Source organism: Aulostomus chinensis, chromosome 19 (assembly GCF_037954235.1).
Source record: "Aulostomus chinensis isolate RoL2024-O1b breed Wild chromosome 19, RoL_Achi_v1.0, whole genome shotgun sequence".
Lineage (NCBI taxonomy): Eukaryota > Metazoa > Chordata > Actinopteri > Syngnathiformes > Aulostomidae > Aulostomus > Aulostomus chinensis.
Window position 1 is genome coordinate 18,190,032 of NC_141338.1, and position 23,273 is coordinate 18,213,304.

The 23,273-nt window shown below is 45.4% G+C and overlaps 1 protein-coding gene and 1 long non-coding RNA gene across 3 annotated transcripts in view; one reads left to right on the forward strand and one right to left on the reverse strand.

The window, feature by feature from the left end:
* Positions 1-4,810: 4,810 nt before the first annotated feature.
* Positions 4,811-5,509, reverse strand: LOC147244264 (uncharacterized). The gene is made up of 3 exons (XR_015110479.1): positions 5,488-5,509; positions 5,228-5,327; positions 4,811-4,847 (listed from the first exon to the last, which is right to left on the reverse strand). It is a non-coding gene; the product is annotated as an uncharacterized LOC147244264 (long non-coding RNA).
* Positions 5,510-18,007: 12,498 nt separating this feature from the next.
* The window catches only part of gtf3c4 (general transcription factor IIIC, polypeptide 4), an 11,411-nt gene continuing 6,145 nt past the window's right edge, over positions 18,008-23,273 (forward strand). The window contains exons 1-2 of one of the 2 annotated variants that reach the window (XM_086186988.1): positions 18,008-18,384; positions 22,186-23,273. The exon at positions 22,186-23,273 is cut by the window's right edge and continues 643 nt beyond it. In XM_086186988.1, the coding sequence (XP_086043114.1) occupies positions 18,070-18,384; positions 22,186-23,273 (1,403 nt within the window). In that variant the 5' untranslated portion in view covers positions 18,008-18,069. The remainder of the gene's footprint in view (positions 18,385-22,185) is intronic. The other variant, XM_086186989.1, reaches the window with a different exon arrangement.

The following is a 23,273-nucleotide window of genomic DNA, read 5'->3' on the forward strand; positions in this document are numbered from 1 at the left end:
CGCCAGTCGATAAACAGGTATAAATAGTCATCTTGGAGAAAATCAAATAATGTTGACCTTTTGCTAAGTCGATGGTGTGATCCTGGGAGCGCCCGGCTGCCTGCAGAGACACTCGTTACACTATCACAATTTTAATGAAGAGATGATTGGTCTCCAGGTTGAAACGCTTACAGCTGGACTTGGACAGCTGCTCTCCAAAAGCACACTAAATGATAGGTTAACTTGCCATTACTCTTGCAGGATAAAATCAAACCTTAATTTACCCCCCCCCCCCCCCCCCATTCATCCTGCAAACTGACAAAAAAAGGAGCTTCTGCAAAGGCCTTTCTTTTAACACACACATGAAAATTCTATGTGGAATGACAATCCTAATTGGACTGATTAATCCACACCCCGACCCTTCATGTTCATATTTAGCAGAAGCAATGAAACACTAACAGATAAGACCTCACAGAACCTCTCAGTGCTGCTTTTCTAAATAAACGTCTCCGCAGGTCAGTGGAACTGCAGGAGAAATCGCTGCGTGATCCAGGGAAGCTTTGCTGTGACAACACTCCTGTCTGGTTCCTGTCTGAGATTTATCAGAGGTTTCACAAAATCAATGCGGCGCGCTGTACGGAAGATCACAGCAAACACTAGAGACCCATCAGCGGTAATAGCCTCGTCGACATGAACGGGAAAAAAATATATCTGTCAGAAGTGGCGAAGTGCAGCTGAAGAGAAGAAAAACACAGGAGACAATGAGCTGAAATGAACGACGTGTCATTTCATGACACTCCTGTCAATATATTTAGGTCTTAAATGTGCGAAATAATAATAATATTATTATTAATAATAATACTAAATAATAATCATAATCATAATCATGATAAACGCCTGGTTTTCAGGTGCCAGCTGAAGATTGTGTCTGTGCTTCTATAGGTTGTGATTAAAATGTGTGTATAATGTGAGCTGGACTTCCTGCCAGCTGAAACACAAGCGCACATCCATCACACAGCACACCTACGGGTCTGTGGCTTCCTGCCACGCGCACGCACGCACACACACACACACACACACACACACACACACACACACACACAACACAGAGGCAGGCAGAGGATTATTGAGGTAGTATCAAAAAGGAATAATAAAGCAGGTTCTTAAGAGTTTAATAAGAATAAAATGAAACAGCAACCATCGAGGGGCCAGCAGGGTTAATCCCTTCTATATTACTGAAAATAAAAAAAAGGATAAAAACAGACAGGAGGGCAGAGTTGGAGCCAGAGAAGGGAGGGAGGGAGGGAGAAGAGGAAGAAGAAGAAGAAGAAGAAGAAGAAGAAGAAGAAGAAGAAGAAGAAGAAGAAAAATAGTGGTTTCAAAAGTAAAGCTTGGGAGTTAAAAGGGATTGAAATAAGAAATTAAGTAGGTTTAAAACAGCACAAACAGACTTATAATGTCCTGCTTAGGCTAATGCTTTACTTTACACACACACACACACACACACACACACACACACACACACACACACACACACACACACACACAAAGATGACACTGTTTGACTGTGTTTAGACTTGATGAAAGCTCCGTTCAGTCCCTGTGCGTTCAAACACCCGTGTCGGTTCAGGAGCATATTTCCAATGTCAAAGCACGTGTGCCGGCAGCAGATGGCATGAAACAGTTGGCAGGAGTGAGCGAGCGTGAATATCTGTTTACTAATAACCCTTTAATTACTTCAGATGGGCATTGGGATCAAACATCCAGACCCACACAGGAATTAGCCTTAAATGAGACTGGACTGGAAATCTAGGCTAACCCCTCGTGTTGCTGTAAAGACCTTTGCAGTGAGAAATGACGCTCGGAGGAATCCTGATAGACGCAGTCTGAATATTCTCTTTTCCACTTAGAGAGATTTATCTATAATCAAACAACATAGCAGATGCTTTAATATTAATTCAATAAGAGGGAAGAGGAGACACACTGACACCGGCTGCAGCCATCTCATTATTGACAGATCTCTTATTTATTTGGATTCATCAACTAATTATACGTCGATGCAACCACAGAAAATGTGGATTTTCAGCTTCCCAGACAGAAGAAGACATTCATCACTGTTTTTTTGTTTTGTTTTTTTACTCCCCAGTCCAGATATTTAACACACAGGAAGAGGACATAGCAGAAATAATGTCAGAAACAGAACAAGTGATGACTCCTGTCATTATCCGGTTATTTTCTTGATTTGCTCCTTCACTCGTGAAGTATTTGTTTCTCGGGAAACAGATCATTATACCCATCACGCTTTGTGAAAGTTAAATCCTGTTGTCGTAAAAAATATCCAGTTATATTCATAAGGAAGTGAATGATTAATTTGATCAGTTTAGTTCTGCAGGAAACATAATCGTAGTCTTTCACAGTAAAATTAGAGTTCTATACTTACGCTATTCATAAACACTTCTACGATACTGTAATTATTTATTGATTTATTAATCTGCTTGCGTGTATGCAAACGCGTAAGTGTGTATATTAGAGTTGGAATCGCAGTGGCTGAGATACTGCATCCTAACAAAAGCGTCACCGTGCAGCAATTCTGCAATAATCGATACATTTCTATCAAGACACCTCATTACACTCCAGCACATCTGTGCAGCTGCAAAAGGAAAATCCCCCTGAAACAGCAAAAATGCAGAAAGTGGGTATTTATTCACTGAATCGTTGTTTCAGTTTCAAGGAATTTGGCAGCTGAAATAAAACAAAAACTTGTATAATCCTGTAGCTTTACACACAAGGCTGTCAAATCCTGGCTGTTTTAATAAAAGTAGCAATATTTGTCAGCAGTATATCAATATCAATTTTGTCCAAACCCTAATGTGCTCTAAAATCTCTATCTCAAAAAATACGAAAACCTTTTCTTTCACCGTTTTCTGCGCATCTATAATTGATGCAAATTTAGCACTCCATTAACGTCCTGCATTATTCCTGGAACAAGCAGGCGTTTTTAATATTTTGTACGCTTGTGCCACCGCTCACAGGCTGCATATTCGATTGTTATGACGGCGCTCCCGGAGAGAAATCCCTGCTGTGTGTAAATGTCATGAAAAATTCCTTCATCTGCAAGAATAACGTTAACCTTCTCCATTTTGTTCGGCTGAACCCACCTCTCGGGCAAATGTGTTACAAAGGCGCACACCATCCACTGAGCTTCTGCACCTCGCTCTTCCTTTACTCCTTTCATTATGTGAACGGGGGAGTGCTTGCCATGCGCCTGCTGCCCTTTTCCAGCATGAAGGCACCGAGAAAGCATACATTTTAATGACGGGACCTTTACTTTTGAATAACAGTGAGGAGGGAAGAAAATAAATTGCTGTTCAAAAGGAGATAATACTCTGGCATTGTGGGATTGGTGGGGATTGGGCAGCTGTGTGGCCATCGCCCCTACACCGAGACCAGCCTGTATAAATTAAGACCTACACCGAGACCAGCCTGTATAAATTAAGATATAAATAGCCTCATCTAGAGTGGTATTATCAGGGGTGTGCTTGAGTGCTGGAGCACATACTTAATATATGCATGTAGGTGTGTGTTTGTGTGTGCACCCTCGCGAGAGAGGCAGCGAGAAAAAGAGCATGCACATGACCATAGTACAATCTAGTTGAATGACACTCCTGCGTGTGTGTGTGTGTGTGTGTGAGTGTGTGTGTGCATACTTGTGACAGAGTGCTGGGGAAACCTAAATCCCACTCAAGTGTAAGGCAAACAGTGGTGGCAGTGTGTGGTTATTGTATTTTCTTTGCTGGGATCCCAGTAAAGACCCCCAGGCCTGCGCTGCCTGCCTGCCTGCCTGTCACCACCACCATCCTGCCATCAGCGGCCAGCTTCACGCTGTAGCCAGAGCGTTGGCGCAGGCCCCACAAGGAAATTAAAAGGGGATTAAGGCTGGTTGACACTTTGTGGCCGGTTATTCTTCCTTTTTTTTCTTTTTTTTTTTTTGGTGGCAGGGTGGGGTAGCATCCTGTCTTGGCTTAGAGGAGCTGGGCGGGGCCTGGAGGTGAGACCCTCTAAAGGTGTAACAATAATAGCAAGCTAAGCTGTCAAGCGTTACAAATAAGTTACTAAATAAGGTGCAAAAAAAACCACAAAAGAGACAACTGGAGATTTGTAGGCGTCTATTATAATCTGATGCCACACGGGAAATAATCACTAAAGTGACTATCACATAGTGACAAGAAATTCCTGGTTTAACAACGCTGAGATGTGCGCGTTTGTTATGTAATTTGTTCTTGATAAAACGTTATTATCAATCCCTTACAACAGCCCATTGAAATGAAATTCACCGTGTGAATATTATGTGTCACAATGTGTCAATAAATTTAAGATGAGGTTTAGGTTTCGCACTCGGTCCAGGCTACGGTAGCACGGCAGGTTTGGTTGAAGCTGTGAAACACGGGGCTGCAAACAGAGCATGAGAACGCATCTCCAGCTGCTGTCAGATTTAGACACAAACAAACAAACAAATAAACACCGCTATTTTTGTAGGTTCATCCTTGAATCCCAGTGGATGTTTGTTCCATATTTGAACACATTTCTGAAGAGATAAAGCATTCATTTGAGGTGAAGGTGACCTTTGACCGCCACAGTCTTTTCAGTTCATCCTTTAGCTTGAGTGGAAACTTGTGTAAAATGCCACAACAGGCAATGTGGTGTTAAACGATACTTTACACAAAAACTGTATTGTGTTTTTCAAATACTCACCAATAAGCGTCTTAAGCTCACGAAGGCATTTTTTTCCCCCTCCGTCGTTACTTCTTTGTTGCTTCAGAATGCAGAAAGAGCCAGCCATGTATGCAATGGCTCATCGTGGCCAGCGACTACAAAAAAAAGAGAGAAAAAAAACACAACAAAAAAACTGCAAGTTTACAAACTCTCAAGAGCATCGTCTGCTTTCACGCATGCCTTGTTTATCCAGCCGTATCACCGCTGCGTAGCACGGCTTCTGAGGGGTTATAGTTTGTTTACATAAACCTCCTGGAGTCACAAAAAAGTGACACAGCAGTTTGAAAAGTCTTTGTGAGCTCCAGACAACTAGTCGCGAGTACTTAAAGGGCCAAGTACACTTTTTGGATGAAGGATGGCTTCAAGAGATCGTGGTTACTTCAGGCCCAACCACATTTCAAAAGAACATTTCATTTTAGAAATAAAATGTAATGCAGTAAGAAATTATTTTTAACTCCAGATGAGATGAGCTGACCCTAATTGCTCCTGATGGCCCTGAGATGGACTGGCGACCCGTCCAGGGTGAACCCGTCTCTCACCCGAAGGCAGCTGGGATAGGCTCCACCCCCCCGACCCTAAACAGATAAATGGTAGAAGGATGGATGGATGGATGAGAGGAGCTTTTTGGGTCGACTAACATCCTTCCTGATAAAAGCAACATTTTATCAGCTGGTTGTTATCCACACCTCACTTGTGCTCAAGTAATAACAGAGTGCTTTACGATGCTGATCTTACAGCAGGTCATTCTCAGCCTCATCCTCATGACATTTGGATTTGCCCTTTGTTTGACCTCTCTGGTGCGTGATCCTAGCATTAAGCGTGCTTAGCGGCAAGCCTCCTTTGATTCTGGTGCTCGTCAGGCAGCTCAGGTTTCCTGCCTCTTTGTGTTAGAACTCAATATCACTGCTGCAGGGGAAACAAACTGTACCCACGCCAGTGTTTGGTCTGCTAATTAGCAGTTTGTATCAGTAATTAATAGGCATTACCAGTCAACCGGGCTCCCGCTCGGCAGCCCCCACCAGCCTATGAAGGAGATCCAGGCAGCATGCTTCCCCTGCAGCGTCGCACCGCTGTGGCCCGGGGAGATAAAGGATTTCAGTGCTGCAGTCAGCCTTCAGAAGTAGGGAGAGATTGTGTGTGCTATTAAACGAAGCTAGGGTTTGGTATTGAAGCTCAAAAGTTGGCAATCATTTTTTTAGTCTTGTTTACTTCTTTAATGAGATTTTTTTCCAAATTGAAATCAATAGTGAGAGGGTTTAGACAACATGGTGCCAAAAGTAACAACTGAAACACACCACAAACAGGCTGCACGCTTCTGCAGTGGAAAGCGTTTGAAAGTGCAAACAGCTCTAATATCTGCATAGTAATGCGTCCTCCGCTGATCCTGACGGATAGGAGTTGAGCTGCGGTGGTCGTGAGGTGAAGTGAGGTGTGGCCGGGTGGCAAAGTTATCAATTATCCAGAGCACAGTGGCACTCTGGCTTCCTCCAGATCTGGTGTTAAATTAAGTTGTCAGCGCTGTCTCTCCAATTTCCCCCATCACATGAGCAGACGGTGATAGTGCGTGACGGCCGCTCGCCGGAGCTCCTCACCGGCTGCCGCCCCGCATCTTGCCTGCAATTCATCAGCTTCTGAGCACACTGGCCCAGGCTCAGTCCAGCGCACGCCGTGCTGCAACGGAGCCAGCCAGCCCGCCAAGCTCCGTGGCAGAGGAAAAAGGATAGGATCACCTTCCAAAATCCACCGTAGAGGACAGGGTGCAGTGGACTTTTACCCCAACATCTAAGGCTGGAGTGGACGTTTGAACTTGAGGGTGTTTGTGTGGGTGTGTTTGTGCAAACCAGAGCGGTGGAAGGGCATCATCTTGGGAAGGTTGTCCTGTTGGGCCTCAGGTGAGGGCACAGAATATGGGACACAAAGCAGGGAGGCTTGGCACATGGGCCCGAGCCACCGGCTCCCACCCGGCACACTACTGAGTTGAAGGGCAGCGGAACATTCAGTCACTAAAGGAAGAGAGAGGCAGAGAGGGGAGGAGAAGGAGAAAGGACGACCAGGTGACAGATATAATGGATCTGTAAAGCAGCAGGGCGCTAAGCTCTCGGTGCATAAGTATTTATTTGTGATGAATAGTAATGACGGCACACTTACAAAGCACTTGTTTAATATGGAGAGGGCTCGAGAGGAGCGAGTATCATTGCTGCACTCCTTTAACAGGGCCGACGTGCTCCGAGGCGGCCTCTGGGACATGCCGAACCGTGCTCACCCCTCCGCCTCCCTTCCACATTCCACACAACACTTGCCGTCCCTTTACACTGTCCATGCCTCTGTGCTGAATAAATCATTAAACACCATTCTGAGATATTAACCTACTTATTGAAAAGAAAGGGGAAGCGATTTATGTCTATTTGGTTGGCTTTCAATGCTGCCCAGCTGTCGCCACCGAGCCTGTAACCTAAATTATCCAACGATGCTCTTTCACTCTGGTTAAGGGAATAAACACTCCTTTAAAACACTTCAAAAGGCCCGGCTGAGCTAACACAGAGTTTTATTTTCTCTACACTTCTTAAGCCCAGTAATTATTCAATCTGGGTGATAATGAGCGCCTGGTTGACCTTGAAGATAATAATATTTCCCTTTTATGTTTCTGCTCAAAGTTTTCCAGGCTAATTTAAGAAAGCAGTACTTAATCATTCAGCAAAATACTGAATCCTCAGCGTCCCGGTGAGCGACTACAGAAGGGTTCCGCACTCATGGATCAAACGGTCATAACCTCTTGTTCCTGCAATCACATCGATGGGAGATGAAAAAAGAGGTAGAAGAGAAGAGCTGAAGTAAAGAGGGAAGATGGCAGCATGCTGATTGGTGACGTGCCTGAACGGAACCCAGAGGGGGGCCGGACTGAGCCCCTGCGCTTAATTGGGCACTCAAATGTTACCAGGTCCCTTCCCAAACGACTTGGAGGTGACACATGGCTAAGAGCGGGAGTGGAGGGGAGCTTGTGGAGAGAGGAAATGGAGCAGAGGGTTTAGCACCTCCTGTGGCCAAGTTGTTGTTTTTTTTTCCCTCTCCCTTTGGGTTATTTGGTTGGGACGGTCGACATCATGCATTTGGTCTCTCGCTGTGCCAAAGATGACCGAGCAAAATTAACCCAACAGTGATGGAGACGATAAAATGAAGCTAGTTTCAGTTTTGTGTTGGTTGCATAAACGTCAGCGAGCTCTCGGCTGCCCTGAATAATTGTAGCTTTGAGAATCACAGTGGAAAGCGGGAAGTAAACTGCTTTTTTTGTCTATGAAGACAAGGAATTCAAGAGCAAGATGGGAGCAAATTCATAATTTTTTCCAGTTCATCAAAGCCTCCACCGGCTAATCCCTTTCTTATATAAATAGCTCTTTTGGTGGAGAGGCTAGCTGCCGCATAGAGCTCTAACCCTTCTGTCCCTGAAGCTACAGCCAGGATAAGCTGTGTGTTGGATTGGCTCATCGGGCTGCCTGGGGCCTGCTGCTGTGCTGGCCGCCAGTACAGATGGAGGGCAGGGCTGGGCAATGCCAGCTTGTCAGTCGGATTAAAACGACTCATTTATTCACTGAAGTATCGTGCAAAGCGACCGGGCCAATGTGGGGTGAGGGAAAGGGGGAGAGGAGGGTCGAACAGCGGCGAAATGGGGGCAGCTTGGATGTGAGAGAGGGTCCTCTCCTCTCTGGCCCTGAGCCCTCCCTCCCTCTTCATCCCACTATCCTGCCTTTTTGCCGGTTACTTATCTTTCTAGGGCTGCCAGAAGCCATTACCACAGTGTACGGAAGGCGGCCGGCAGGGTGGCATCTCCTAGTGCCCGGGTGACAGATTGCCGCTCGGCATTGGCGGCAAAGGAGGCGAGGGGTGGAAAGTGATTGGTTCCAATGGTCAGGAAGTGCGAACTGAGGGCTGGAGAAAGAGGTGGAGGAGGCAGAGAGTCAGGGAGAGGATGACAAGACCTGGCTGCGTGACCTTTGTGGTATAGAGCGAGTTACTTAAAGGGGCACGGGCCCTGATTTTAAGAGCATGCTTGGCAGTGGTGGGCGCTGTGGTGGTTGCAGGCCTAACACGGATGCCAGGGCATGAAGAAGTGGCCCCGATGCTGACATGTCTGGTTGTGCCCAGGACCCCGCTGTCCTTGTAAAACCTCAGTGAGGATAAGTAGAGGACGACTGGCAATGTCTGCGAAGATAGTTCACTAGACGCACTCACCTCTCAAACTTCAGAGCCAAGGCAGACATCTTCAAAGTCATGACGTGTTTCGGGGAATGAAATTAAAATGTCGACCAAAAAAATGGAATCCACCATTAATCAGTTCAGCAGCCACACAATAATCTACAGTTTACAACGGTGACATTTTAGTAGCTCTCTGAGCTAAGATGATGCAAACTCAGGTCACTATTAGGCCAGAGCTGTGTGTTTGTGTGTGTGCGTCCAGGGGGGAGAAGCTTGGAAGGGTTTTATCGGGTCTAATTACTCCCGATAGCTGTAATTTACAGGTTGACAGCAGGGAGAAATCGGCAAGATTCACACTTCTGTGGGTCAGCATCTGTCGCCATTACTGCACGGTGCATGCTGCCGGCCAGTCGGCGAGCGGGAGGAAACAGTAAACAACAAACGGCGTGTGACAGATTAGCAGCACGGGCTAAAGGACCTTCCACTGACACATCATTTCTCTCGCTCTGCGAGTTTGTTTCGCGGCAGCTGTCACCAATAAAATGGAAAAGCAGGAGACGGGGAGGGGAGGTGGCAGCAGTGGAGGTGGCTTTTGTTCCAGATCCAGAGAGGTGGGAGGTGGAAGGAGAAGAAGGAGGAGGATGAAAACAGGGTGCAAGAGGAGAGAGAGAGAGGGAGGGTTAGTAAGAGAGACCTGTTTAAAAGTCTGGCCTTACTTTCTAATGGAGTATTAACAGGAAAACCAGGGCAGGGCAACGTCAAGCCGCATCTTTTTGCTGACTGCAACAATTCTTGCTATTTCTCCTTTTTTAGGTCTGCAGTACAAATTACCCACGTCACCCCGAAGTGATAATTTTAGTTTCGTTTACATCAGCCTGTGTGGTACAGTCACCAAGGAGTTATTCTCCAGGGTAGGCATTATCTCAGTATATGCCGTATGTGAACACAATATTTAACTCCGCAGCACTGCAGGCCACTTCAGCACACTTTCCTCCTCTTCTGTCAATCCCACGCAGCTCAGACCGGAGCCAGGTGGGGCCGGTGCCAGAGAAGGCTGGTGGGCTACACCGCTCTCCCTTGTCCACCTCATTGCCTACACTCAGGCTTTCTGGCCAGCTCACATAATACTATGTACATCCTGGCAAAGCATTTTTTCCTTGACCTCCAACTAGAGGATGTCCTCCAAGGTGTTTGTCCATTAACCTGTTTTTCTCTACAAACAGTGAAGCCCTCTCACTCTAACTTCTGCAAACAGAGATATCTCAGGATGAGGCAGTACTGCTCACAATTGTTCTTTGGATTGGATTCTTCTTCTTCCATGCAAGATTTCTTTCAGCGTGGGAGATGAATAGATTAGACACACGACATGGACGTTCATTTGTCTTTTTTGTGCTTCACGATTATTTTACCCTTACGTTCTTTCCACCAAAGCAACAACGGGAATATTTCAGCAATAACTAGCTAGTAGCACCGAAACAACACCAGTAGAAAACAGTCAGTGTTCGTTATATTGGTGGGTGCATGAATTCCCAGGTTTGACTACGTGACAGACGGGGGTTTTAACATAGAAATAAAACAGCATCAGGGAGCAGGTTGTAGTGATGGTTGCTGTTTTTTTTATGCCAAAACCAAACCAGAACTTAACTGCACCGACACCAAAAATAGCTTTACTCGGACAGTTCATACTCAATGTGGTACTCATTTGCAGGAGTACTGATACCAGCAATGTCTTCTTTGTTCGCCTTCTCCAGCTGACGCTCAAACCTAGCACAGGTGTGCTGCAGCCCCCCCCACTAGCTGCTGTCATTAGCTGTCATGCACCACACCGTTAGCCGGCCTGTGTCACCAGCCTAAACATGCTAAACACTGGACAGAGGTGGTGCTGCAGGGCCATCATGGTCAGTTTCCGTTGACAATGACAAAACAAAACCGGCTTTTAAAAGTATTTTGCATATGAGAAGCATATTTTGACAAGCCTTCATGCAAACGATGCGAGACGAATTTGAGGAGCGCCTCAAACTTAAAAGTATTTTATGGAGTTTCCATGGAGAATTTCAAGATCTTAGAAAAGCTCCTGTTTCAAAACTATTTAAGGTTTACACATTTATTATTAGCACACGTTAATATTTTATTAGTAGCCATAAGCTGGCAGCAACATTAACAGTCTGTTACGCATAACAATTTGCTAGCTTGGCAGCCAACACTATCAATCCCTCTAGTCCGTAACGTTAATCAACAGTGTTGATCTAATAAGTTAAGACAATTGTGTCTCAAAGGCCTTATGATTCTCTTAATGCCCCAGATGTCTCAGAGCACGTCGACCTGCAACCAACCAGAAACGCTCGCAGCCTCCCCCACCGACTCTATCTGAGCCGCAACAAAACATGGTGCCAAGTCATCAGAACAGAAAATAAAAGGTTGCAGCAAAGTACATGAGCATGGACCACATCCCTGTTTACTCTGCAGAGAAACCTGGGTTCCAGCCATTTATTCAACATCTCCACTGCTGGACACTTAAAAATAGTGTCATTGATATGCTACATTAGAGTTGCAGATGTGTTTGTCTTTTTTGTTTGCACTGCTATCATTGCTGTCATTAATGTCAATGCGGTTCTTAGCTTTACTTAAAATAATGAATACATAATAAAAAGAATAAATATTTATTTCTCCTGTGGTTTATTAAATAATATACTATCAAGTATTTTTCTGGGTATCACCTTAGAGTTAGACATTCCAGTATTGTGTCTACTAACAGACACATCATAAGACTTTATTTTCCAGCTGTGAATTTGTCTTCAAGAAGCTGCTGTTACTGACAAATGCTAAAGCTAGAAAATCCTCGCTTGAGGCAACTCCTCCTTCGGCTCTCACTCTCGGGCCCCGAGATGTTAAGTTTTGCTGCTGTACTGAAGCTCCTGAAAGGTGGAAAACCATCGCTGGACAGTTGATTGAACAGAGCATATTTAGTGCAGCGGTATTTTGCTCAAATATACTGTGCAACAGTGAAGGAGTTTGCATAAAGAGGCTTAGTTTTTTTGTACTGGAGTGAGAGAAATAGAAACCAATGCCACCATGAAGGGAGGAAACAATTAAAAACCTTATGGTTTGAGGATGAATGAGATGAGAAACATTTCCAGTTTTTAATTCACACATTAAAAGTGAAGCGGAATTATCCTGTGAGGGCAGATGGGTGCCTCTGGTGCAGGTGTGTTTCCATCCCCATCAGCGAGCACATCCATAACAGTAGGCAGGCGTGGGGTGATCACGCAGGTCTGGCCCTGTCCTGTTTAATATCTAACGGGAGACTGCCTGGTGGCTTTGCTTGCCAACCTCCAGCGTCACCAGTTCTTCTCACAAGTGCCATATGGACGACCCAACCCCATTCCATTAGCAGGGCCTGAGCAGAGGCGGGAGCAGGCCCGGACCCCAGCCCTCCTGGCCTTCCCCTGGCACTGCCACAGGGCATGCCCTGCCCACTGCCAGCTGCCCACACTGGGTCAGAGGATGCAACAGCCGCTGGCTACCTGAGTCTGGCAGTATCCCGCCACCCAATACGGGAGGACTCAATCCATCAACGTGGAGGATCATCCAAGGATACCAGAACTCACACCAGGCAACAGCCCCAGAGCCGTCTCACTCGCTCAGCTCCGGTGTGAATAGCTCTGTTTTGCATTTCCACACCACAGAACCCTGTTTGATGGACCAACCTGTCACCCCAGTAATCTTATGGTTCTGGTGTTGCACACTGAATAAACCCCGACCCCCTTTTAACACTTAAAGCGATAAACAGTAATCATCAGTCGAGATTTCTTAGATTCTCATCATTTATTCCTAAACCCTTTTTTTTTTAATCCAACACTGAGAATCAATCTGGTGAGGAATCTGTTCCAGTATATTATCTTTTCAGCACTCCATGATAGAATATTCATACATAGCAACAAATGCAGTAGAAATGTAGGCACATCCACCTAAATCAACAGATAAGGGATGATGGACTCCCCAGAGCAAAACAAACTTTGAAAACTTTGAAAATGCATCTGGACCTCAGCCTTCCTTCACACGTAGAGCCTCCAACCTGTGGAACAGCTCTGTTTCTGAGAGTAAATTTCCCTCTCAGTGCTGCTGTGGACGTTCCTCCACACACCAGGAACCAAGCCGCCCAGCAGCAGAGTATCTTAACAGTTCAAGAAGGAATCGCCTCATAAACCAGTGCAATTTCTGATCTAGAACAATATTGTTCTTTTGAGGTCAATCGAAAAATTGACCTGCATGTGAGCACAGTTCTGTCGTGTCTCTAAGCTTTAGTTGTGAGTGTGTACCAGCCCCGGTCGTTAACCTGATAAGGATAAAGAGGGTTAAAGAGAGAGGTTAAACTCTTCAATTCTGACATTTTAATTAGGTTAAAGAGGTATTTAATGAATGCGAGGACACCCTCTGTAAAAGCATGCAGAGGAAAGCAGGCGGAGACATCCAGCACATCGCATGGGAATGACAGTGTGTGTCACTGCAGCCTGTATCTGCCACAGGACCTTTTTTAATTAATCATCACACAGGATGAATAATTCAGCCGTAATCACGGGGAATAAATAGAAGTGTTGCTCCTGAGATGCGGCCAATCCAGGTTTTCCTCAGGTACACACACACACACACACACACACACACACACACACACACACACACACACACACACACACACACACACACCTTCATAAGAAGCGAGTTTTTTAAAATTTCCCCAACTAAACAATCGTGATTCTTCACAAAGCAAAGCAGCACAGAGGAAAGCAGAGGAGCGTCAAAGGTGGGAGTCATTTCCAAACCCGTGGGCTGAGCTGGGTGATAAGTGGAGCAGCCGCCTCGGCAGACAAAGTCACCACCTTTCTTTGCGACACCTTGAGACGCCCGGCAAGAGAGCAGCAGCACTCAAGCCCAACAACTGAGCAGTATGGAGCTTCTACCAGATTCACCTTTGTGAAGGTTTTGACTGAGTGCTTTCTATTCCCATGGGATTTCTGTAAAAATACAGAAGATATGTTCTCATGCAGATAATTCAGTAGTACCTCTTCTGATATTTCTGTCTCCTTCCTGTCACATGTGACCGTCCTGTTCTGCTGTTAAATACGGCTGAGCGATAACTGGATGGAGACGTGGGTCTGACAGACAGGAGAGGTTCCTCAGTGGAACATTAGCAGAAAGATGAATCTTTTCTTTTTCTTTTTCTTTTTTTTTACTCATAACTTAGTGTTATTTTTAACCAGTGATCATTAGTTTCCCTCGGAGTTGCAGCAGTTTCAGCTTGTGTGGAGCTCTCCGTCTGATCCTGACATCCTATCACCTTGACCTTTAACAGGTGACTGAACATCCCTGAGGGGAGCTAAATAAAAGGCCAGCGCTGTGTTTCCTACTGATATCACTGATGTGATAACAATGGCTTCTCATTGAGAGTGGGGATTTGCTTTGCCGGTGTAAGCCCACTACATCTCACTGCCTGTTAGGGGCTGTCAGAATGTGTAAAGGGGGGCGGCTTCATCATCCCTTCTCACCCCCAGGACAGCATTGGAGGGCAGAGGAGCGCTGATTGAGAGTAACACCTGTCAGGTAAGGCTTTCGCAGTTGACGGCACAGAAGGAGTGAAGTCGACTGCTATGACTGCTAATCTCTAACGCGGCAACCTGCCGAGCCCTGCCGGTCTCCAGAGGGGAGAACGCCAGGAGCCCGAGCGCTGAGGCTTCTCCAGTCCTGCTGATGTTTCCCCGAACAGAATGAACCACGCTGATATGCTCTAAATACATTTCATTATCATCATCATGACTATATCACTAATTGTGTGTAGTGGTTAATGTGCTGCAGCAGCCCCCTCCTGGGAGGTGTCTGAGAGACTGAATGATTAAAACATGTATGATGAACCATGCATCAAAACGTCCCTGCAGGCTTCCTCGCCAGATACATGTAAGCAGCTCCACTGACACTTGGAACCAGCCAGCAGCGAAGGAGGTGCTCTGCTGAGGATTGAGAGGCTGACGACCAACCTCTCGACAATAACAAGACAGCAGGTGCGCTTTAGCTACGCAAGGGGAATGACCTGAGCCGACCCCATCTATATCCATAAACCCACGCCACACAGAGCCCCGCGCACGACTCCCACATCAGAACTGCAGTGAATCACAGCCGAGCTTCTCCTTCGGCCTGTGCAGTGGCCTGTTTCCATCTTTTTGTGCGGTTGACAGTAGAGGATAAAGTTTTTGTGACAGCATTTGATGAATGTTTAATCCAACAGTCATACATCACGGACTGGGATTGGGTCCCCAGTCAAAACCCACCAAAGACACACAGCAGGTGTCTGAAATATTCATTGACTACACGCTTCATTAAGAATGAAACATACCATGGTCCTCGTTCATTTATTCATTCCGATTATTGAAACAAAAGACAGAAAAATGAGAGATTAAAACATGGCGGGCACGCTATTCTATATTTGTCTTACAGATTTGTAACAATTTGTTTTGTGACTAATAACTCTGTCTGTTGAAGTCCCGCTGTCATCTTGCTGAGAGTCAGGCAGCGGCGGCACCGCCGGCTTTCATGTGCACTGACAAATCACCGTCTGCCTGCGACTCCGCAGCTCTGCATGTGACTGCAGCAGTTTGACCTCTGACCTGTCCAGCAGCTCCCCATCATATGAAGCATGCTGATAAATATCTGGGCCATCAACTGAAGATATCTTTATTAATTAGCGCTGAATCGCGACTGATCCATCTCTCGGTGACCAGACAGATGAGGGATGTGGTGCCTGTCAGGGACTGAATGCAGGTTTTTATTCTGTTTTTTTTTTTTCTTCTTTTTTTCTGGGATATGTCATCATTGAGTGTCAGTACTGTTTCAACGTCTTTGAATGAATGCATCAAGGAGATTAAAAAAATCTCCCCATGGAGATCATTAAAGTTTCATCTAATCTAATCTAATTAAGACAAGGATGCACACGTCCTGACACGCTGTCCAAGGCTGAGCGGCTTCATTGTTGTGGGACATCGTGGCTGCAAAAAACTAGCAGCTGATTTTCACTGGAATTTTTGCCATTTTTAATAAAAGGAAATATTATAGATAGAACAGAAATTAGATGTGAATTTACAACAATTAATGACTTTATTTATTCATTTGAAAACATATCTATGTTGTAGCCAACCATGTATGCGGTCATAAATCGTAGTTTCATGTAAGCTGGTGAATTTTGAAATGGATTTCTCTGTTTATTTTTCACACGTAACCAAACATTAATGGTAATGAGAATTTTCCTCACAGGTGTGGGGATGTTTATTAATGGAAAAAAAAAGTATATGAAAAAGTATACATATTCATTCAATCACTGTATTTGAAGCCATTTTCTGATTTATTTATTCACTGCGCATAAATATTTATTTCTGTCAGCTGAGTAGAAGCTGTTTTTATTAGAGCAGCACAACTATTTTTATACACGCACAGCTATGAATGTGCAGTGTATACATCCTTATATTCCAGCCAGGCTTTATAAGGCTGCTGCTGAACTGTGATAGTCTGGTCTGGTCTGGCCCATTCTATTCTGTTCTGGTCTGGTCTGGTCCGGTCTGGACTAGCCTATCAACCTTGTCTGTCACACTTTTGCTGTAACATGATGGATAAACTTGCATGTCACACAGCCACCGCAACATGACTTGTTCCACTAAATCATTTACCCAGATATACGTTAGCAGGACGCTCACCGGGGAAGCGTCTCGACCAGCGGCAATCAAAAACACCGCATGTCAGGAAATGCAGAGAAATTCACCTTAGCTTAATGAGCACGTGTGAACACAGGGGCTGGATTGTAAGAAATGTTCATTAATTCATATAGATATATGGTAGCATGTGATCTATGACATATTCATGTCAAATACAAATAGGGTGCACTGACTCTGTAGACTTTACCGTCATTGCGCGAGGATAAAGATCATTTTTGTCACCTTGTTTTTAACAGTTTACCATTTATAGCCCTAAAAAGCAACATTCAATTTTAAAGGTATTTTTAAAAAGCAAAAAAAACCCCAAAAAAATCAACAACCAATGTTGCCTTTACGCCGCTGAAGAGCGAGCATTTGTGGTAATAATAAAACTCATTAACGTATCTGAGCGAGGGACTGTGCTCAAGGGGGAAGTGATTGGCAGTCAGGTGGAATGAAGAGGTCAAAGGGCAACATCTCGGAGATCAGGGACGGTCTTTTCTACATTTGATCAGTGCGAGTTCTGACAGCTGGCAGGTCAAAAACTGCAACCATCATCCTGCGCATTGGAATGAGTCGCTTGTTTTACATTTAAATACCTGCACCTCCAGTTCCTCGTGGAGTCAGACGGAGCCGTTGTCCTACATGTTCATATGCTCCTCACATGTAGATTAGCTGCTCGGAATATCAGATGTTACCTGCATGTATGAATGAGTGAACCAGCTGTGGCAGGAGGAGTGGATGAAGGCTGCATTCCTAACCCTCCTTTGTGAACGATGACATGACATATACACGTTTTCTTTTCCCTACATTGACCTGACATGATAGAAAATACCAATATTAGATGAGAAAGAGATGACAAAATCAAGTATTTCAACACTGTTGGTCCTCTTGGCTCTTTAGAGCCCCACAATTCATTAATCACATTTGTTGGAAGTGTAAAAAAAAAAAAAATTAATGTAGCCTATATGTCATATTCCAGATTCGACATCTGCCAAAAAATTGCAATGCCATAATTTGTTGTTGTTGTTGGATATAGGTCAGCCCTACTAGGAAAATATCATGTGGCCAAGAGGCTGTTATAAAGAAAAAAGACTAATTAGTTAACTTAAAATAGGTAAGGGTCCTAGGAAAACACACATAAATGAATTAATGAGGAAAATACACACACACACACGTATACATCTATATGTGTGTGTGTGTGTGTGTGTGTGTGTGTGTGTGTGTGTGTGTGTGTGTGTGTGTGTGTGTGTGTGTGTGTGTAGGGGCAGTGTTTCGTGTTGTTGCTGACAGCATCAATGATCCACAGTGGCCTGTCTATGGTGAGCAGAGGAAGTCCCTCCTTCCTCCAGTCGCGCCCTCACGCATACGTCACGTCCGCTGCTTAGAAAACATGGCGGCTACCAGTCCGTCAGCTCCGACACAGTCACCGACCGAGAATGTCGCTATCAAGACCGAGTCAGAGACCGAGAACGGAGTTCTATTCGGCGCGGAGGATGTGCCGGTCAGGCGGGACCCTGTCATCCCGCTCCTGGCCCCCGTGAGCGGGCTGCAGCCGCTGACTTGGTCGCAGGACCACCGCCTGGCTGTGTGCACCACCAGCTCTCTGTCGGTGATGGAGCTGGTGTGCGACGTTCACAGCAGCAAGCGGGACCTGACGCTGCACAGGACCTCAATTCCAGTGTCCTCCGAAGTTCATAAACTACGGGTAATTATGCACTATTATAACTTGTGCTCCGAAGAGTAGTTTTTGTGTGTGTGTGTGTGTGTGTGTGTGTGTGTGTGTGTGTGTGTGTGTGTGTGTGTGTTGCAGATGATCTGCTTCCACCAAGTGTGTGTTACATGGCACAGTGAAGCAAATGTCTAGAACCTTTTCACAGAGTGTGATGTCACATACCGAATGATTGTGTTGTTTGTTTGTGTTTACTCAAACGCCTCCAGAAAGGTCCACAACCTCTTGGGACGCAGGTTAATGGCAGCACGTCCAGTCTCGCCTGATGTGCTCCAGTCTCTCTATGTATGTCAGCTTGAGTCAGGCTCCGCAGACAAGCTGTGGTTTATAAAAACTCTGAGCACTTCAGTCTCACCTCAGTCAAAGAAAAACGGTGCCTGACATCTTTTGGATTTTGTCTCATGTGTTTCTGGACCACCGGTCAAGAGTGAGCCAGACGTCTACCGGCTGTATCGCCCTGGCTTTACCGCGATAGACGGTTCCACACAGGCTTCGTGCCGTCACTCTCCCAGGAATCCTCATGTAGGCTCAGTTCTTGGTTGAACAAAAACTCAAGAAGGATTTAAACTGGAACTTTTTTTTCTTCTTCTTCTTCTAAATGCATGTGTTGTATAAAGTTTTCTGGTTCTGACTCACGCAGGGGAGCCATCCGATGTTCACACCGCCGTACGCTTTGATACTCTGGACGTTAAGAACCTGTCTTTTTCTGGTACAACATGTACTTTCATGAGTTAAACACCTTCATAAATGTGCAGTTACTGTGCTTTACCATATTGCAGGTGTTGTGAGGCTCGCATCTCGTGCTGCGCGATTTGCTGCCAAAGCCAGACTGGAATTACTGAGTATAATTTTGTGATTGCGATTTGAAATATCAACGGCATCATGATAGTACTTGAAGGTTTTAACAGGAAAGAAAACACAGAAACACAAACCAATAATTCTTAAATTGGTGTTTTTTCATCTCGCATAAACATTTCCAAACTTCACAAGAATTTAGGCAGTACTTTTAAAATAGCAGTATTTGATTTGGTAAATAGCAATAAAGGCATCTGAGTATAAATATTTGTATTGCTATGTATTTTGGGAAAATAACGAAACGGTTAAATTAAATAATCATCGAAAAAAATATTTGGATTAAGATGCCTTTTGTTATTGCTATTTATTTAATGATGGTCCTGCAAAATAATGTAAATGTTATTTTGAGTACTGAATAAATATTTTTGATAAGATTATCTTAAAACAAAAGCCATTTCTGCAACATTCAGGAAAATACACACACATATAAACAGTGTGTGTGTATGTATATATATATATATATATTTACACCCCCCCCCCCCCCCCTTGCGGTTATATAATCGCTCAGGCTGACGCCGATCAAAGGTGCAGCTGTAGTTCCGGGTCCCGGGTCGCACACCTCAGGTGGGTCTCACAGGTGATTCCACAATGGCATCTGTGAACGTGAGCGCCGCTGATGTTTATGTGTTTGTTAAGCAAATTGTGTAAACATGCCTGAAATCCTCCAAGCCAAGTTATAATTCACTCGTGTGCTATTAGTTTGGCAGTGCTTGATGCTTCTGTATTTTTATTATTTACTTGCTAAACGGAAAGTGAAATAATTCAAGCCACAGAATAGGAACGTTGATTAAAAAGCGAGAACTGATTCTGCTGTATTAAATGTGTCTCAGTGCAGCTGCTCTGGCATGCAAACCCGATTGTTTATAGGATTGTCTCCACTCCAAAATGAGCTTGGCAGACAAAATATTGGATGTAGCCGATATCTTTTTTTAAATTTTTTATAATTCATAAGGCACAGTGACAGAAGGGGAAATGTGTTTCCCGTTGTCGCCTCTCCATATGGTTCGCACGCTGTTCCTAAGAATGAGTGTTGCTGAAATGGGACGTGAAGATTAGCACACGGCGATTGTTGGAGGCCGCATGTTACCTGAGGATCCCGGTGCCAGGCTGCTGCCAAAACAACCACATCTATCGAAGCCGTGCCACGTCTGAGGAGAAATACGCCGATGAGGCAGTTCTAACGTTATGGCTGATCTGTACATGATGGTGAGCGTGAAACTGTACGTGGTGACGCTCGTGTCTGTCTTTTCAAATATCTCCAAGCTTTAATTACTGCAGTCATCATCTCTCAAGCTGTACATCCTGAACACACACCAGAGCTCCTGCAGACTCAGCGAGAATTAGTTTGCTCTTCAGAAATATAAAGTGTGGCGTTAATCTGAACCTCTGAGTCATCACGTTACCACATGGCCCCTCTTTTTTGTGAAGCGAGGCTTTTTTGTTGATGTCATCTGAATGTTCTTACTGTAGATTAGGGCGCTGTGCTTTTGAATGTTTTAGTACAACTGGGACATTCCTGTAATGTGTCGGGCAAGTTACTCTGCACATGTATCAGTTAGCGCTCAAAGTCCTGTGCTTCTTACTTGATTTCTCATGTTCCTTAGGGCTGATTTGGACGGGACAAACCCAGCTTGGTTTGTTTTACTGGAGGACGTCCACTAGCAGCGCAGGTCAAGCGTTGCTCTCGGCGCCAACAAGATTTCACGCGTTGTGCTGTTCTCTCAGATGGCTCAGCAAATCCGGTCTGGAGTTTTTTCGCGATTGAAAACAATTTAGGGCCACATTGTGGACAACGGCCAGGGGAGTTCCCGTCTTTGGCCCTGACACTCAAAATACTGACTGCGTCTCCAACTAGTTCACGTATTTCCCTCTCCTCCCTCCATGCTCGCCACGCCGCAGTCGCGCACGCACGTCTGCCTGAGAATTCAAGGATTAAAAAAAACTCCTCACAGTCCAGATGAGAAAAACCCTGCGTTCTGTCAGCAACACTTGAACATGGCGGTAACATAACCATGATTTAATGACTGTTCGGAACTTTAAATGTGTTGAATCTCTCCATGACTGAAGAACCAATCAGATTCTAATGCGTTCCTGCCCCATTTTAATCGAAATGTATACAGATGGGAACACGTGATATTATACTTTTAATGCTTATATGTTGCAACTGTCAATGCTGACAAACCTGAACTTACTGATATATTAAAAAATGACTAACTTCCCCCCATACTGATGTTGTGCCATTAGGGACGAAATGTTGCTGGTAACTTTTTATTCAAGATGTTTGTAGAACTTGTATCTGGTGTTGGATGATCCTGGGGGAACTGAACACTTTCATCTAAGGCCCTTCATGCTGCTCGCCTACCTCAGGACGAGTGAAACCACAAACACACCAGTCATTCCAGCTCAGACGTTGCCCGGGGCAACGAGGTCCACATCAGGTGTTAGAGAACCAGTGCAGCCTGGTGGGGAGTGGGTTACTGGAACAAGACATAGATGGAGGATCTGTTGGGACGCTGCTATACAGGTAACTGGGGGCTGTGACCCCCCCGCAGTGGGAGAGTGGCTCCAGCAGGTGCAACATCTGATGTCTCTGTCCAGGAGAGCGAAGAAGCGTTAAAAAAAAGTATGTTTATTGGTGTTTGGGTGTAACAAACAAACCACTGTACGCTGTGTCATTAATGGAAACAATACCTCGCTTCTATACAGATCCCCCAAAAATAAACACCACCTGACGTTGTACGCAGCGTTAAAACCTCCTTTTAGAAGACAATGAGAAGCTGCCGCTCCATTCCAACATTGGGAACAAAGGAGATTTTCTCCTGTTTCAATCCAGTAGAGTTTGAATGTCGCTTGAAGTGACCGGGGCAATGACCTTAAACGTGACCTTCCAGGCTAACTTTTATTTCTGGTGTGACCTCTCAGGTGGGACCAGCAGAGGAGCAAGCTGAAGCCATGGAGAAGTTTACCACCCATCCCGACCCTGCTGTGAGGCAAGTCTTCATGGCGGACCGAGTGATGAACCCATTGGTTGGAGTGCACAAAGGAATAAAGTACGCCAGCTGGTCTCCGTTAGGCTGTGACTCTAGCGGACGCTGCCTGCTAGCGTGCCTGTCCCTCGACCACAGACTCACCATTCACCATAGCTATAAGCGTCTGGAGTGGAACATGCTTGTCGACCTCACTAAAATGTACAGTCGCAGGCTTAAGGAGCGAGGCTATGCCAAAAAGGACGGCCAGCCATCGCAGGCGAACCTTCTGGACTTTGACGAGCTGCAGCGGCGTTTCCGTATGCAGACCCCTCTGAGGATGGAGTGGTCCAGTGTTTACACCATCAAGCAGGTCCAGACAGACAACACATGCTTAGATGTGGAGATGGTCCTCCTCGCCGTCCTGATGGAAAACGGGGACCTTGTTTTGTGGAAATTTGTGTTGCCCTTTCTAAACGGGTCAGACGTTGTGTTTTATGACATCATTGAATCAGGTGTGACCAGACCCAGCGATTTGGCGTGGTGGGAGTATGAAAGTGCAGATCGGCGGATGAGCGGCCTGATCATTGGTAGCGAGGTGGGACCCGTAAAGATCATGCCAGTCAGCCTATCAGGCGTGAAGGGCTACTTCACCCTCCGACATCCCGTCATCCTCTGGAAGGAATGCGACGAGATCGCCGTAGAAAACCTCAAATGCGTCCCGATGATCCATCCGATTCATAAATCCAGCTGCAGCCTCATCGTTGCCTCGCGAGGCTGCTACGTCTTCTGGTGTTTGCTCATGATTTCTCCAGCTGGACTGAATGTACACAACTCTCACGTGGCGGGGCTTCACTCGCTTCCTGTGGTCTCACTAGCGGTCAGCCAGCACAACGTTGCGGTGTACACGTGTTCCATAGACGGCTGGATCAAAAAGCTGACCCCAACGTTCACAGAGAACACTCTGATTTTCAACCAAGAGGACATGTTGCGGCCTGAAAACTTGACAGATGGGCGGATACTTGGGATTTCAGTGAGCTGCAA